This window comes from Zingiber officinale, chromosome 6A (genome assembly GCF_018446385.1).
Source record: "Zingiber officinale cultivar Zhangliang chromosome 6A, Zo_v1.1, whole genome shotgun sequence".
In the NCBI taxonomy this organism is placed as follows: Eukaryota; Viridiplantae; Streptophyta; class Magnoliopsida; order Zingiberales; family Zingiberaceae; genus Zingiber; species Zingiber officinale.
In genome coordinates, this window is record NC_055997.1 from 595,343 (window position 1) to 607,924 (window position 12,582).

Consider the following 12,582-nt stretch of genomic DNA (forward strand, 5'->3'; position numbering starts at 1 on the left):
GAGATAGTGTCGAACACTAGCCTCGACGATCAGTTTGCATACTCCAGAAGCTACCCGGGGATAACAGGTATGATGTGAAAAAATATCACACCCACGCTGGATCTGATATTGGATAATATCAAGCCCAGTGTAAGTCTGATATGGAAAAATATCAAACCATTTTTAATCTTGGAGAGACAAATTGAGCTTAATGTAAGAAAATATTAAGCCCATGCTGAGTCTAATATTAGATCATATCAGTGATATGAAAAAAATGTCAGGTCCACTGTAAACCTGATATGAGATGATATCAAGTTCATCATTGAACTTGATATAGAAAAATATCAGACTCTTTTTAATTTTAGAGAGAGAAAATGTACTTAAAAATAATGAGAGTGGGGATTTAGAAGATTAAAAGATATGGGATGAAATAAGAGAAAATTTGCATGCAGTCCCCATTGGTAAATAAATCTTTGCATGCAGTCCCCATCCATGAAAATCTTTGTTTTCACTCCCCAGTCAAACATATTTACCTAATTGTCCATGATATTTTTAAGTACAAAAAATCTAAAAATCAGTATTAAATCCTCTTACATTCAGTATATTAAATTAAAATCTAGTAGATTTTCTATCAAATTGAGTATGCTTCTTTTTCCACCTCAAAATATACTGAATTTTAATTTAATGTGTTGAATTTAATAGGAATTATACTCATTTTTAGACTATTGTACCGAAAAATATGAGAGTTAATTTCGATAGAAAATATACTAGATCCTCGTATAGATACTAGATTATAGTGTAAAGTGCTGAATTTAACAAGAATTATACTTATTTTTAGACTTTTTATACCTAAAAAATAAGAGGGACAATTTTGATAGAAAATATACTCGATTTTTAATATAAAGTACTGACTTTAAGAAGAATTTTACTCGTTTTTGGTATTTTTGTACTCAATTTTAGACTTTTTGTACCTAAAAAAATCTGAAGGGCAATTTAGGTATCAATATTTACATGAGAGAGTTGAAACAAGTAATACTTTGCATACAGAGAGTGGAAACAAAATTTTTTGGACATGGGGATTGCATGTAAAATTAACATTATGATTGAAAATTTTTCTCTAATTTACCAATGAAATAACATTTTTTAAGCGTTCTTTTCATAGTTTTAGGGTACACTAAATTAAATAAAAATAATAATAAATCAAAAGAACAATTCTTTTCTTTTAAAAGCTATCAAAATAATATCTCACTTATAAATGTTCACAAACAGCGTGCAGATTTGGAGATCAGCAGAAGAAAAAGTAAAGAATGATTCGAGTGTAAGTCAAAAAGAGGGGCGTAATGGCCAAGGACTTTCTCATCTCATGTCTCCTCCAATAATCCACAACCTCCTCCTTCAGTTCACTATTTCATATCCCATAAATTTATAATTAACACATATATTAAATTTAATAATATGAATGATCCATTAATTACCAAGTAAATAGACAGAGAGCATCTTTCTAGAGTTTCCTATGCATGAATTAATTATTAAAATAAAAATGGAATAAATGTGAAAATCGCGCGGCATGCGATTGGCTTGACCAGCTGCCTCGACTTTAATTTCTGTAGTCCACATTCCACAATCTTTTTTAAAAAGGCCCTATAATATTTTATAAATTACTATATTTTGTACCTATTCGATTGCTCTTAAGAAAAGAAAAGGCCCATTCAATTCGAGTAAGTTGATTTAAAATTGGGGTCGTTTCTATAAAAAAAACAGATGATAGAGGTTTATTTTGGTAAATTGGCCCCAGAAAACTTGCCGTTTTCCACGCAGACCTGGAGGACGATCTCTGCCGTTCACGTGTCCTGTTAGTCCGTGTATGCCGTACGATTCACTCTGCACGTGTCTTTCTGTCATAGGGCAAATGGTCGTGGTGATGTCGAGTGACGCGCAGCGGATGCGCGTGAAATTAAGAGCTTAATTAACAACGAGAGGCTGCTTTAAATAGCCCACTGACACCGCCCTTTCTTCTTCCCTCTAAAGAGAGACGAGCGATCAACCCACCCACCGCCGCTTCGTCCATCTCTCCCTTCCACTCTTCGGTGAGGCCGAGAGATTCCCATCCGAAGAAGAAGCGAGGTTTGTTCTCCGATCTCTTAATCCCTCCTCTCTGAATCCCTCGCTGTAGTCTTCTGTCTCCGTAGGAAGAAGGAAGCTAGAAATCCCATCTCGTGCTTCGTTTTTTCGGTTGTTTCAGCCGAAAAAAAAGAGCGAAGGTTTGGTAAATTTTGCCTCCTCTTTCTTCTTTGGGTGCCGGAGATTCCAGAACAGATCCAGTACATTTTCTTCTGGATTTTTTGATTTTTATCTACTGGATTTTTAATCGACCAGGAGGGTTGTTTTTCTGTGCCCTGTGGTCGTTTTCTTTGTGGATCCAAGAGAGGTCGGCTTTTTGAACTACGCCTCTGGAGGCCATTTTTGATTTGGGATTTCGTTTTTAGCTCTTTCTCTATCTATTGCTGAAAGGTCTTGTCTTGTTTTCTGCCTGTTTCCACTTTCGAGTTTTTTTCGTCGATTTAGTATGGTGACAGCTATAGATATGCACAATAGACTTCCGGTTGCCTCTGCAGAATTTCTTGACGAGGAGCTCAGGACAGCACTTGAGCCTTTTATGACAAGTGCTTCTTTCTCCTCCCATTCCCCTTCTCCTTCCCCGCCTTCTTCCTCTACTCTCGATTACTCCTCTCCCTCTTCCTTCTCTTCGTCTTTTTCTACTCCATACCTCGCTTCCTCTCTCCTCTCCAGCTCCTCGCTTCAGAGTCCGAGCTTAGACTACTACTCCTATCAAAACCCCTCCTTTGGCTGCTTCTCTTCCCAAAATACGACCTTTGATGGATGTTCGCCGTCGTCGTCCGTAACCGAGATGGTCCCGGGAAGCCTCATGGCTTTGGATCGTCTTGGGGTTGGCGGTTCCGGCCCGGTCGGGCTCACCCACCTCACTCCTGCTCAAATCCAGCAGATCCAGGCTGAATTCTTTCTCCAGCAGCAGCGAAACCTACTTGCAGCGAAGCAGTTGCCGCACCACCTCCACCACCAGCAAGCTGCGAGCTTTCTCGGACCTCGGCATCAGCTGATGAAGCACGCCAGCTCCACCGCTGCGTCAAAGCCCACTAAGCTCTACCGTGGGGTGCGGCAGCGCCACTGGGGCAAGTGGGTGGCCGAGATCCGGTTGCCCAAGAACCGGACTCGCCTCTGGCTGGGAACCTTCGACACTGCCGAGGAGGCTGCGTTGGCATACGACATGGCCGCCTACCAGCTCCGCGGTGATCTGGCTAGGCTCAACTTCCCCAACATCCGCCATACTGCTGACGCCGTCACTCCCAGTCCCCTGCACTCCACCGTCGTCGCCAAGCTTCAAGCGTTATGCCAGAGCCTGACCAATTCGAAGAAAGGAAAGTGTTTGCCTCCCAGCAGCCCCACCGCCCTCAAACCCACTTCGGAGGCCATCACAGTTGACGAGGCGCCTCCCATGGTCGAGGCGGCGGTGACTAAGGGCGACTTGGGTTGCCCAGCCTTGGAAGACAACAAGTCAGACATCTCGTCTGAGGGCGAGGACTCTTTGGGGTCGTTGCCGATGCCTGAAATACAGCATTTGAATTTCAACGAAGTGCCTTGGGACGAATCCGAGAACTTTATGCTGAAGAAGTATCCCTCTTGGGAGATAGACTGGGATTCAATCCTCTCCTCAAGCAATTAACCGCTTTGTGTCGGTTCTAGTCCGTAGTCATTTCCGGTGGTTGCTGTAAATGGGGTTTTAGACATTTGCAGAGCTGCTTTAGTTGCTCTTTAGCCTTATGCAGTACAAGAGTCATTTAGGATGTGTGAGTCCGTAGTTTATTCTCTAGTTTCTATCACCTCCTAGTTTCTGCTGGTTGTTTTTGTCTCAGCAGTGCTAGCGAGGAAGAAGAGTATTGCGGTGTCATATTATGGAGTTGTAATCGTCGTGTTTATAATCTCAGTCTCAGTTTTACTATATCAGGATCCATATATAAACTTTGCAGAAGTGGGAAAAGTAATCCAAACTTTGTCATGCTCTTCATGTGGCACTCTTCTGAATTATCAGGATATTGTTTGTTACTAATACAACTTTTGCAAAACATGCTCTTCATGTGATATTGTTATTGAATTATAGAACTAATTCAAAGTTTGTGAGACATGCTCTCCACGTGAGATGGAAATGGGATTCTCATGAGTGCTCTACTTTTCTGATAATAGTGCAAAAACATGTTCAGATTCTGAGTCAAGAAGGTTTATCATATCAGCACAACGCCAGCTTATCAACTAGGGAACTTCTTCGAGCGTGGAGTATGCAGTTTGTTGTTACCATTGGCATTTCTCATCAACTACTTGAGGATTACTGAAGGAGAAGCAATGATGCAGAACCAATTACAGTGGTGACATGATTTCATCTCATTTAATTCAGTTTAGTTTAATTTAATTTGACTTTTGGAGTTTTGTTCTGTTCATATAGGATGATGGATCATGGATGGTGGATGGTGGATGGAAAGAAAAAGAATAGATGAGGCGAGCAGAAGCAAAGCAAGTGGAAATGGAATCCAACTTATCTTGGTGAAAAGGACACAATTGTCTTGGGAAAGCAACCAGACCCCATCTACGACCACATCCGTCCTCATTACTGCAGGGATCCCCATCACCAAAGAAAAGCAACACTTTGGCCTTCCACCAAAACCACCCAACCTACCGCCATTCATCTCTTTGTTCTTACTCCTGCATGGGGAATCAATTCCCTTTGCTTTCTAGATGGGTTTAATTGCTTGGAAATGGAGTCTTGAAAGAGATGCTCCTACACGCCCCTATCAGAAGGGGGATGGTTGCTTCTTTTATCTGCCTACGTTGAAATTATCAATGAAGCTAAGATTGCAGATGTGAACGCCGGCCCACAAGCACTGTCGAAGAGTCTTCTGCTCAGCAACAACTGTTGTCAAGCAAGAAAACTGCACTTTCAAACGCCTTATCCCCGCAAATAATTATTGATTGTCAATAGGATGGATGTACTTGAGTAATGCACTATACATGTTTCCCACCATTTCCACAATGGTGTAGTTCTTTCTTCCCTCCAACACTCAATGAATGGTGAGTAGACAAATTCTCCTTCATTATCTTGTTGCCATTTTGATTTGCTGCAAGAGCTTTAAACTGAAGAGAAATAGCAAAAATGGAAGTTTATGATTTCCATGACAAAAAATATAACCACATTCTTGTAAAGTCACCAACAAAGAGAATGAAATATAAATTGTTATCATGGGAAGGAGTTCTTATAGGACCACTTATGTTGGCATGCGCAGTTCAAGAGGTGAACTAGATCTCCATGAAGTTTTTGGGAATGGATCAAATCCATGCATTTTATGTCATATGCAACCTTCACTTGAGATCTATTTATCTTTGGTGGACATTAAGAGAAGAAAAACTTTACTTAAAAAAAAATAATAATAATAATTTTAATTAGTCTCATTGATTATTTTTGGGATGACTAATCCAGTCCCACGGAAGTTTCCGATCGACCACTAGAATAAATCGGGAAGCGCATACTGCGGCCAATCCAGAGTCCAGCATTCTTTGATTGCGTCCCCCATTTGGAGGAATAATTCCTATAAATATGTCATAGTTGGAGATCGAGCCGCGAGTGCCTAAGTGACAACCTGAATATCCTACTATGACACCATAGTTCCCGGGACAAAAAAAATTCTACTTGAGTTCATTAGAAAAAAGGTGATATAATAATTTAATGAGGAATATAACTGTTCTCTTATTTTTTTTGTTTTTTCATGACACAACTTGTCTAAAAATAATTTAGTTCTTCCTACTTAACCACACTATTATATTTTTCTAAACGAATGCATGTACTAGACAATTTAATCTATCCTAATAACTTAATTAGTCACTACATAAGACCAAAGCAATTTGATTTTGAATTCCAACGATACAATTTGATTTAAGCTTCCAAACATGTAATTTGATTTATTTTTCTAACATGATATGGACAACAATAACTCTTTTTGCCTTTAACTTTTTAGATCTTTACATCACCAAGTTTCACATAGAAGTCTTTGAGTCTCCTCTCCTGTCATTTAACTAATACACCAAGTGTGTATTTTCAGCATTTTGTTAGGCATTCATGCAAGAGAAAAAGTTGATCTTGCACCTCTTTAGAGAACTTTGCTTCTTGTTTGCTATTTTTGCCTTTGTACCAACAACTGCTGTTTCATGTGCTCAGAGAGTATTTCTTTGTCACAACAACAATATGATCAATCTTTTATATATATAATTTACTCCCTCCATATCCGTGGGACCGGTACTGAGGGACCGTTAAGGTAATGGATATACCTTTTTATATATATATAATTTAAATGTCCAAATTTCACTTGATTAATCCTAGAGATAAACAGTTCACCCCTAATTCACCTGATAGATAAATTTAGAGTATAAATTATACACACTTATAGATCGATCTTTAGAATATTCATCTTTATTGAAATTCAAACTTTTATATTCTTATTTGTTCTCCTAAGTACTTTACTATTACACCATATCTTTCGAATATGGATACTCATGATACACTTAGATTGTAAATTATACTTCAACAACACATACCCATTTGCGCACAGTTCTAGCTATGTTTCACACTAACTAGGAAATAAAGAAACTAAATCCTAAAGTTTTTTATGGAAAAAATTGGATTCATCTTGGCATGGAAAGTACATGGTGGGTCTAACTTGGGAATATGCCAAAGCGAGTATGATTCGTCCTTTGAAAAATCCAAAAAATTAAGTGCCCTTTTTCAAAAAACAAATTAAAAAGGAAATGCTGAAAGATTAAACATGACATTAATTTGTGGAACGTCTGCATCAATGTCACCTAACTCTCGTCCTGCATTAATTTGGCTATCTTTCCACGTATTCACGAAGCCCGTGATTTAAGGCGTCTCGAATGGTTGTGTGTTATAATGTCCTATTAAAAACATAAAAATTTACCATTATCTTCCCAATAAAAAAATTTCTATATAATTTTTGTGCAAACCCTATCCTATCAAATTATACATATTTATTTATTATTTTTTATTTCATATCTATAATTTTTATCATTACTTATAGGCCCACGTATTTACATTATTAATTTAGCTTTAAAATTTTACTATCACTTTTAGATTACAAACCGTTGTTTTCTTCATCCTTTTCATTTTATAAGCCATTTAAAAACCTCCAATTGGAGATGTCCTTATCCCATCAATGCATGCGGTCACACACTCATACAAGTTGCTATTTTTTTTTTAGTTCTCGATGTATCTAATGTTGGTTGGACCGATTAATTTTAGTAATGATTGGTCCGACTCTATAAAACTTTTTTATAATCATCAAAATATATCTAGAAATTTTTCGGTCCAATTTTATTATAAATATTTAGAAGACTAACTTCGTACCACTAAATTAGGTTGGATATATATGAATAGAGAAGAGATTGAAGAGACATAAAACTTTATTGTGAATGAGATTTTAGTCTTACATTGAGAGTTTTAAGACATATTGGTTGATTTATATTGATTCACATATATTGATGATGCGAACAAATACATAGAGAAATGCTTTCTCTCACGCGTGGATGCCAGGGATAAATCTAGGGCTCGGATTACACTGAATCAAGTTGACTCATGCATAAATACAAATTAAATATTAATGCAGCCGAGTAAAACGTTGATGTTTCACACTTATTAACGCTCATTGGTATGAACTCTTATATAAGAAGATTGTGACCGATCCGACCTCTCACTCGCTTGCTTCGCTTGGTTATCTACTCGCTCGATCGATCACTCGTCTGTGCTCAACACTTGACAAAAAAATTCAACTAATTATTAAAATTTACAATAACAAATTATTTTATCCAATAAATCATATCCTGAGCATCCAAGTCACTATCGAAGTTAGCCACTTGGGAGGACTTCAATTTTAGCAAGTAATCTCCATCGCCCGTCAATACGCATGTGGTGAAAATTCGCTATACATGGACGTCAATGGACGAGGGGAAGAATATTTCTTTTCAAGAAAATGAAATTCCTGTCGTAGAGTGAAAAATATATATTATTCATTTAATTAGTAGTAATATTATAAATAATTTTTTTATGACAATAAAATATCACACTTTGTTTTCTCGTGTCTCTTAACATGCTCGACGTGCTCACCTTTCCTTCCTTCCCTCTTTATATTATATATATTTTTTTGGTCAAAAGTTAATCGATATTCAAATAGAAATGGACAAGATAAGGCAATAAAAGATTTTATAATTATTTAGGAAATTGTATATCATGTGCAACTTGTGGGCTTTGGGATCACAACCAACTTTAAGGATAATATAAAATTAGAAATAATATAAAACTCAATTTTTATTAAGATTCAATGATAGGATGTATTTAGATATTTAAAATCACTTATTAGTATAAAATTGTAAGTCCAAAAAATATATATAATTCTTAAAAATTATATGATCAATCATATAATTTCTTTAATGTGAAACGTAGAATACTTAAAAATGATAATTGAGAAATAGCAACTATACAATATGCTACACATCTTATATTGACATCCACGTACATAGTATAATTTTTTTTAAAAACTTAATGTTTAGGATTATGCCTTGACATTTAGGGTTTAAGTTCAGTAATTAGCATTTAGAAAGTAAAAAAAATACTCTAAGGTGAGCAGAAGAATATTAATGTGTGCACAGGATGAGTAACATAAGATGAGTAGTATATAATTCATCTGCACACTTTATGTACATCTTGTGTACACCTAGCGTATTTTTTTATCCTAAATTCTAAGTTAATTTTTTTAAAAAAATTATACTAGGTGAGAGTTTTGATAACTTATGCAACAATCGCCTGTTCGACTGTCTGCAACGTCCATTAGAGTGTCTGGATTGAATCCAAATGTCCCGAACACCCCTAGTAGAAGTGCATGTATTCAATCCATATGCCTTGATTTCTTTTTTTTTTTATTATTTTTTTAAAAATATTTCTTTGAATATAAATCCTAAATACATTATTATTCCTTGTAAACGCCTATAATCTTTTTATTTTTTTTTATTTTTTATTTTTCTTTTAACTTGAATACTATAACTTAATTAAGAAACTTGAACCTTAAGGTAAAAGATTAAAATTTTTTAATTTAACACTATAATTTAATTGAAAAATCTGAACACTAGGGATAAAGAGTTAAAAAAAATACATATCAACCTAGGCATCTGGATCAAATCTAAGCGTCTAGATTGATGTTAAGCGCCTGGATTCAATTTTGACACCTCAATTGTGACAAAAGATGAATACGCTCGCCCCCAACGCCCCCGCCAACCCGTTCCAGAGCCAATACGGAAGAGGTAAATCACGGACGGATACTAGTCTTTGGAATAGTGACTAGCACATAAAGAAAGTATTTACCTCGGCTTTGCCAAGATTCAAACTCCAGACCTCAATTCTAACACCTCAAGCACATACAATCGCATATCAAATAGGCATATAGGATATCAAAATTTTATATATAGCTCACCTTATAAGTACCAAGTGTATATATATATATATATATGATCCGGTTGTAAGGACGGGGAAACCGCATGAGCTGGGGTCAACAACACGTGAAAGTCAAAGGTCGAGTATCAACTTTAAGGGTCGTCCGATCGGAATACCAAGTGAATGGCCGGCCGACCTGGGGGTCTCCCAGCCGGACGGAATACAACCCGACCAAGGGTCGGGCTTTCGACGCTCAAGGCCAAGGAACTCTCGTGCCAAGCGGTGGGCCGCTCAGCTGAGGCAGGGGCAATAAGGCACAACTGAGGCCGAGCATGCCCGGGCGCTGGAAGCGCCAAGCGGCAGAGCCGCCCGGCCCGAGAACAGACAAGAGACGCAAAAGGACGAATGGGACAGCTGGTAACATCATCCTCGAGACGACTACCGGCGACAACCAGCATGGTCGGCGGCCGGACCGGACAGAGTATCGTACGGCGGAAGTTTCCAGCGTCACGTCAGGGATATGCTCGGACAATGGCGGAATAACGTCAGACATGTTTTTCTGACACACTCGTTTGGAAGTATGTTTGGGGAAGCGTGCACACATCGAGAAACGTGATCGCGACTCCCCGGGGGCCTATATAAGGACCCCAAGCTTCGACGGAGGTATGCAATTTTTCTCATCACTGTAGTCACAGTTACTCTGCATCCTTTCTTCTTCGTTGTCTAACTTGAGCGTCGGAGGATCGTCGCCGGGAACCCCTTCCCGGCTCGGCTTCTTTGTAGGTTCGCCGGAGATCCACATCATCAGTCGAAGACAGCGGAGAGCACCACGCCCCCAGTGTCCATCGACTCAGCGCTCGGACAGGATATATATATATATATTAGATTTATAATTTAATTAGGATTTAATATTTAGTGCTGGGATTATAGTATTAAAGTTATAGAAATTTTAAAAAATAAAATAATACTCATAAGTAGGATATATTCGAAATTTACTTTTATAATAACATTTTATATCTAAATATTTGCTAACTAGAATAAGAAATGATTTATAATTCCTCCCATCTCTTCCTCTGTCGCTTGTTGTTCGTTACCGACGCTTAATGGACTCCGCCAAGTCTAACACTAGCAGTCTTCGACCCTGCCATGGCAGCGCCAGCGACGATTTCGATTCCTACACCAACTCCACCGACGGCTCCGCCCTCCGGCCACCGCCGCCCTCCTCTTCCTCCCGCCATAACCTCCTCTTGGATTCACAGCTCCCCACCCGCCTCGAATTTACTGATTTCACCTCCACCCTCGCACCCGGCGGCCTATTATGGCCGGCGCAGCATCCCGACCGCTCCGTCACCGCCAAGAAGAGGACGAGGGCTTCTCGGCGGGCGCCGACCACGGTGCTGACGACCGACACCATGAACTTCAGCGCCATGGTGCAGGAGTTCACCGGCATCCCGTCTGCCCCCTCCGCCGCCGCCCGCCCTCGACTCGACCTGTTACAGTGCCTCTACTCTGATCCACCACCACCTCCGCCGCCGGCCTCGTATCTCCATCGACTCGCTTCTTTGAGCCCCAACTCCTGGGATCAATATGCTCGTTTAAACTCGCACTTGCAAAATCCAACCTTCACATCCCAATCTCCGGTTCGAGCCAAGAACATCCGCAGGCCTGCGACGGCCGTGCCGCCGACCGGCAACGAGACGAGGCCTCAAGGAGACAGAGCCAGCAGTTCGCCGGAGTTCGCGAATACTAAAGCAGAGGAGGGCAGAGCCAGCACGGGTGGATTCGTGGATTTCGAATGAGTTAATTCTTCGTTAATAATTAAGTTAAATCCAAAATTGATCGATCAGTGGCTGCAACTGCAGTTGATTAACGCCGGAAGGACTCTTACGCACGTCGGATATGAAGTCACTGTGATCTTATTTTATCATGCGCAAATATTTCTATAATTTTGTCATTTTCAATTTCATGTACCTCTTACCGATTAATTCTTAATATTAGATTATGTAGTTAGATATATTCCAATCTCCTTCCTCAAGCAAGTTACAACAATAAAATTTCCACGTGAGCTTTCCTCATCTTCTAATTTTTCCACACTAAAGTTCCTACATTTAATTTGCTTATTTCTTTTATATAAAGCTTGGTGTGCATTCTTTATATATATTTTATTGTTTGTTTCTTGTTGGCGAGATTCATGAAATGAGTAGTTGACGAATTAACCATTTGAGTTTAAATCTATATATAAAAGCCTAAAGGATCGGAGCAGACCATTTGAGTTTAAATCTATATATAAAAGCCTAAAGGATCGGAGCAGACGCATATTGTTTTCTAGTTGAAAACAACAATAGATTAGAATTTAGATAATTTTCTTAGTTTTTCTTTGTCATTATTTCTCAGTTGATTGAAGAACTTTAGAATCACTGTTCAGGCATTGATGAAAAGAAAAGAAAGGAATAGCGGGAGGATCATAGGTCTGAGCTTATGATGTGGCTTGATGATGACATGGATGTCTTAGCATTGCAGAGAAAGGACACCATTGAAGTATCATGAAAATGTTGTGCAAATTATCTAATGGTAAGGCTGTTAGTATAGTGAATGATTCTGTCTGAAATTTGAATCAGATAAAGGCTGGTTGATATGTCATCGGTGTTGACAGAAAGATAGACTTGGACACGCCTACGTATATGCACATGAAAACGGATCCCCACGTGGAATTGAAGGACGGCGGTGACGAAAGCGGCGATACTTAGGCTCCGCGCACACTCAGATAAACACATGAAACGTTAGAGGCCAAAAACCAAGGAAAAAGATTCCGACGCAAGCCTTCCAACGCTTAAGTCAGGTACTTTTTCCCCAGAAGAACAGTGTATGAAGAAAAAAGAACTAAAGCACGAGTGCGAATGTGCGATCGTACTTGCTCAAGGAAGAGGACCTCCCTTTTTATAAGACACTACGTACCTCTGGAGCCTGACCGATATAAGAGAATATCAAGTGTCAGGGCCTATCGGGTGATGGAGGGCACGTGGTACCGGTGTCCTCTTATTGGT

The 12,582-nt window shown here is 39.0% G+C and overlaps 2 protein-coding genes across 2 annotated transcripts; both read left to right on the forward strand.

Moving 5' to 3' along the window:
• Positions 1-1,987: 1,987 nt before the first annotated feature.
• LOC121995524 (ethylene-responsive transcription factor ERF056-like) lies at positions 1,988-3,997 on the forward strand. Its single transcript, XM_042549247.1, has one exon. The coding sequence runs from the start codon at positions 2,546-2,548 to the stop codon at positions 3,719-3,721; it is 1,176 nt and encodes a 391-aa protein (XP_042405181.1). The 5' UTR covers positions 1,988-2,545; the 3' UTR covers positions 3,722-3,997.
• A 6,577-nt stretch (positions 3,998-10,574) lies between these two features.
• Positions 10,575-11,627, forward strand: LOC121993644. Its single transcript, XM_042548011.1, has one exon. It carries the CDS (start codon positions 10,642-10,644, stop codon positions 11,335-11,337), a length of 696 nt encoding a protein of 231 aa, XP_042403945.1. The 5' UTR covers positions 10,575-10,641; the 3' UTR covers positions 11,338-11,627.
• The last annotated feature ends 955 nt before the right edge of the window (positions 11,628-12,582 follow it).

Coding starts and splice junctions, on each gene's coding strand:
- LOC121993644 (XM_042548011.1), top strand. CDS start 10,642: ATGGACTCCGCCAAGTCTAACACTAGCAGTCTTCGACCCTGCCATGGC.
- LOC121995524 (XM_042549247.1), top strand. CDS start 2,546: ATGGTGACAGCTATAGATATGCACAATAGACTTCCGGTTGCCTCTGCA.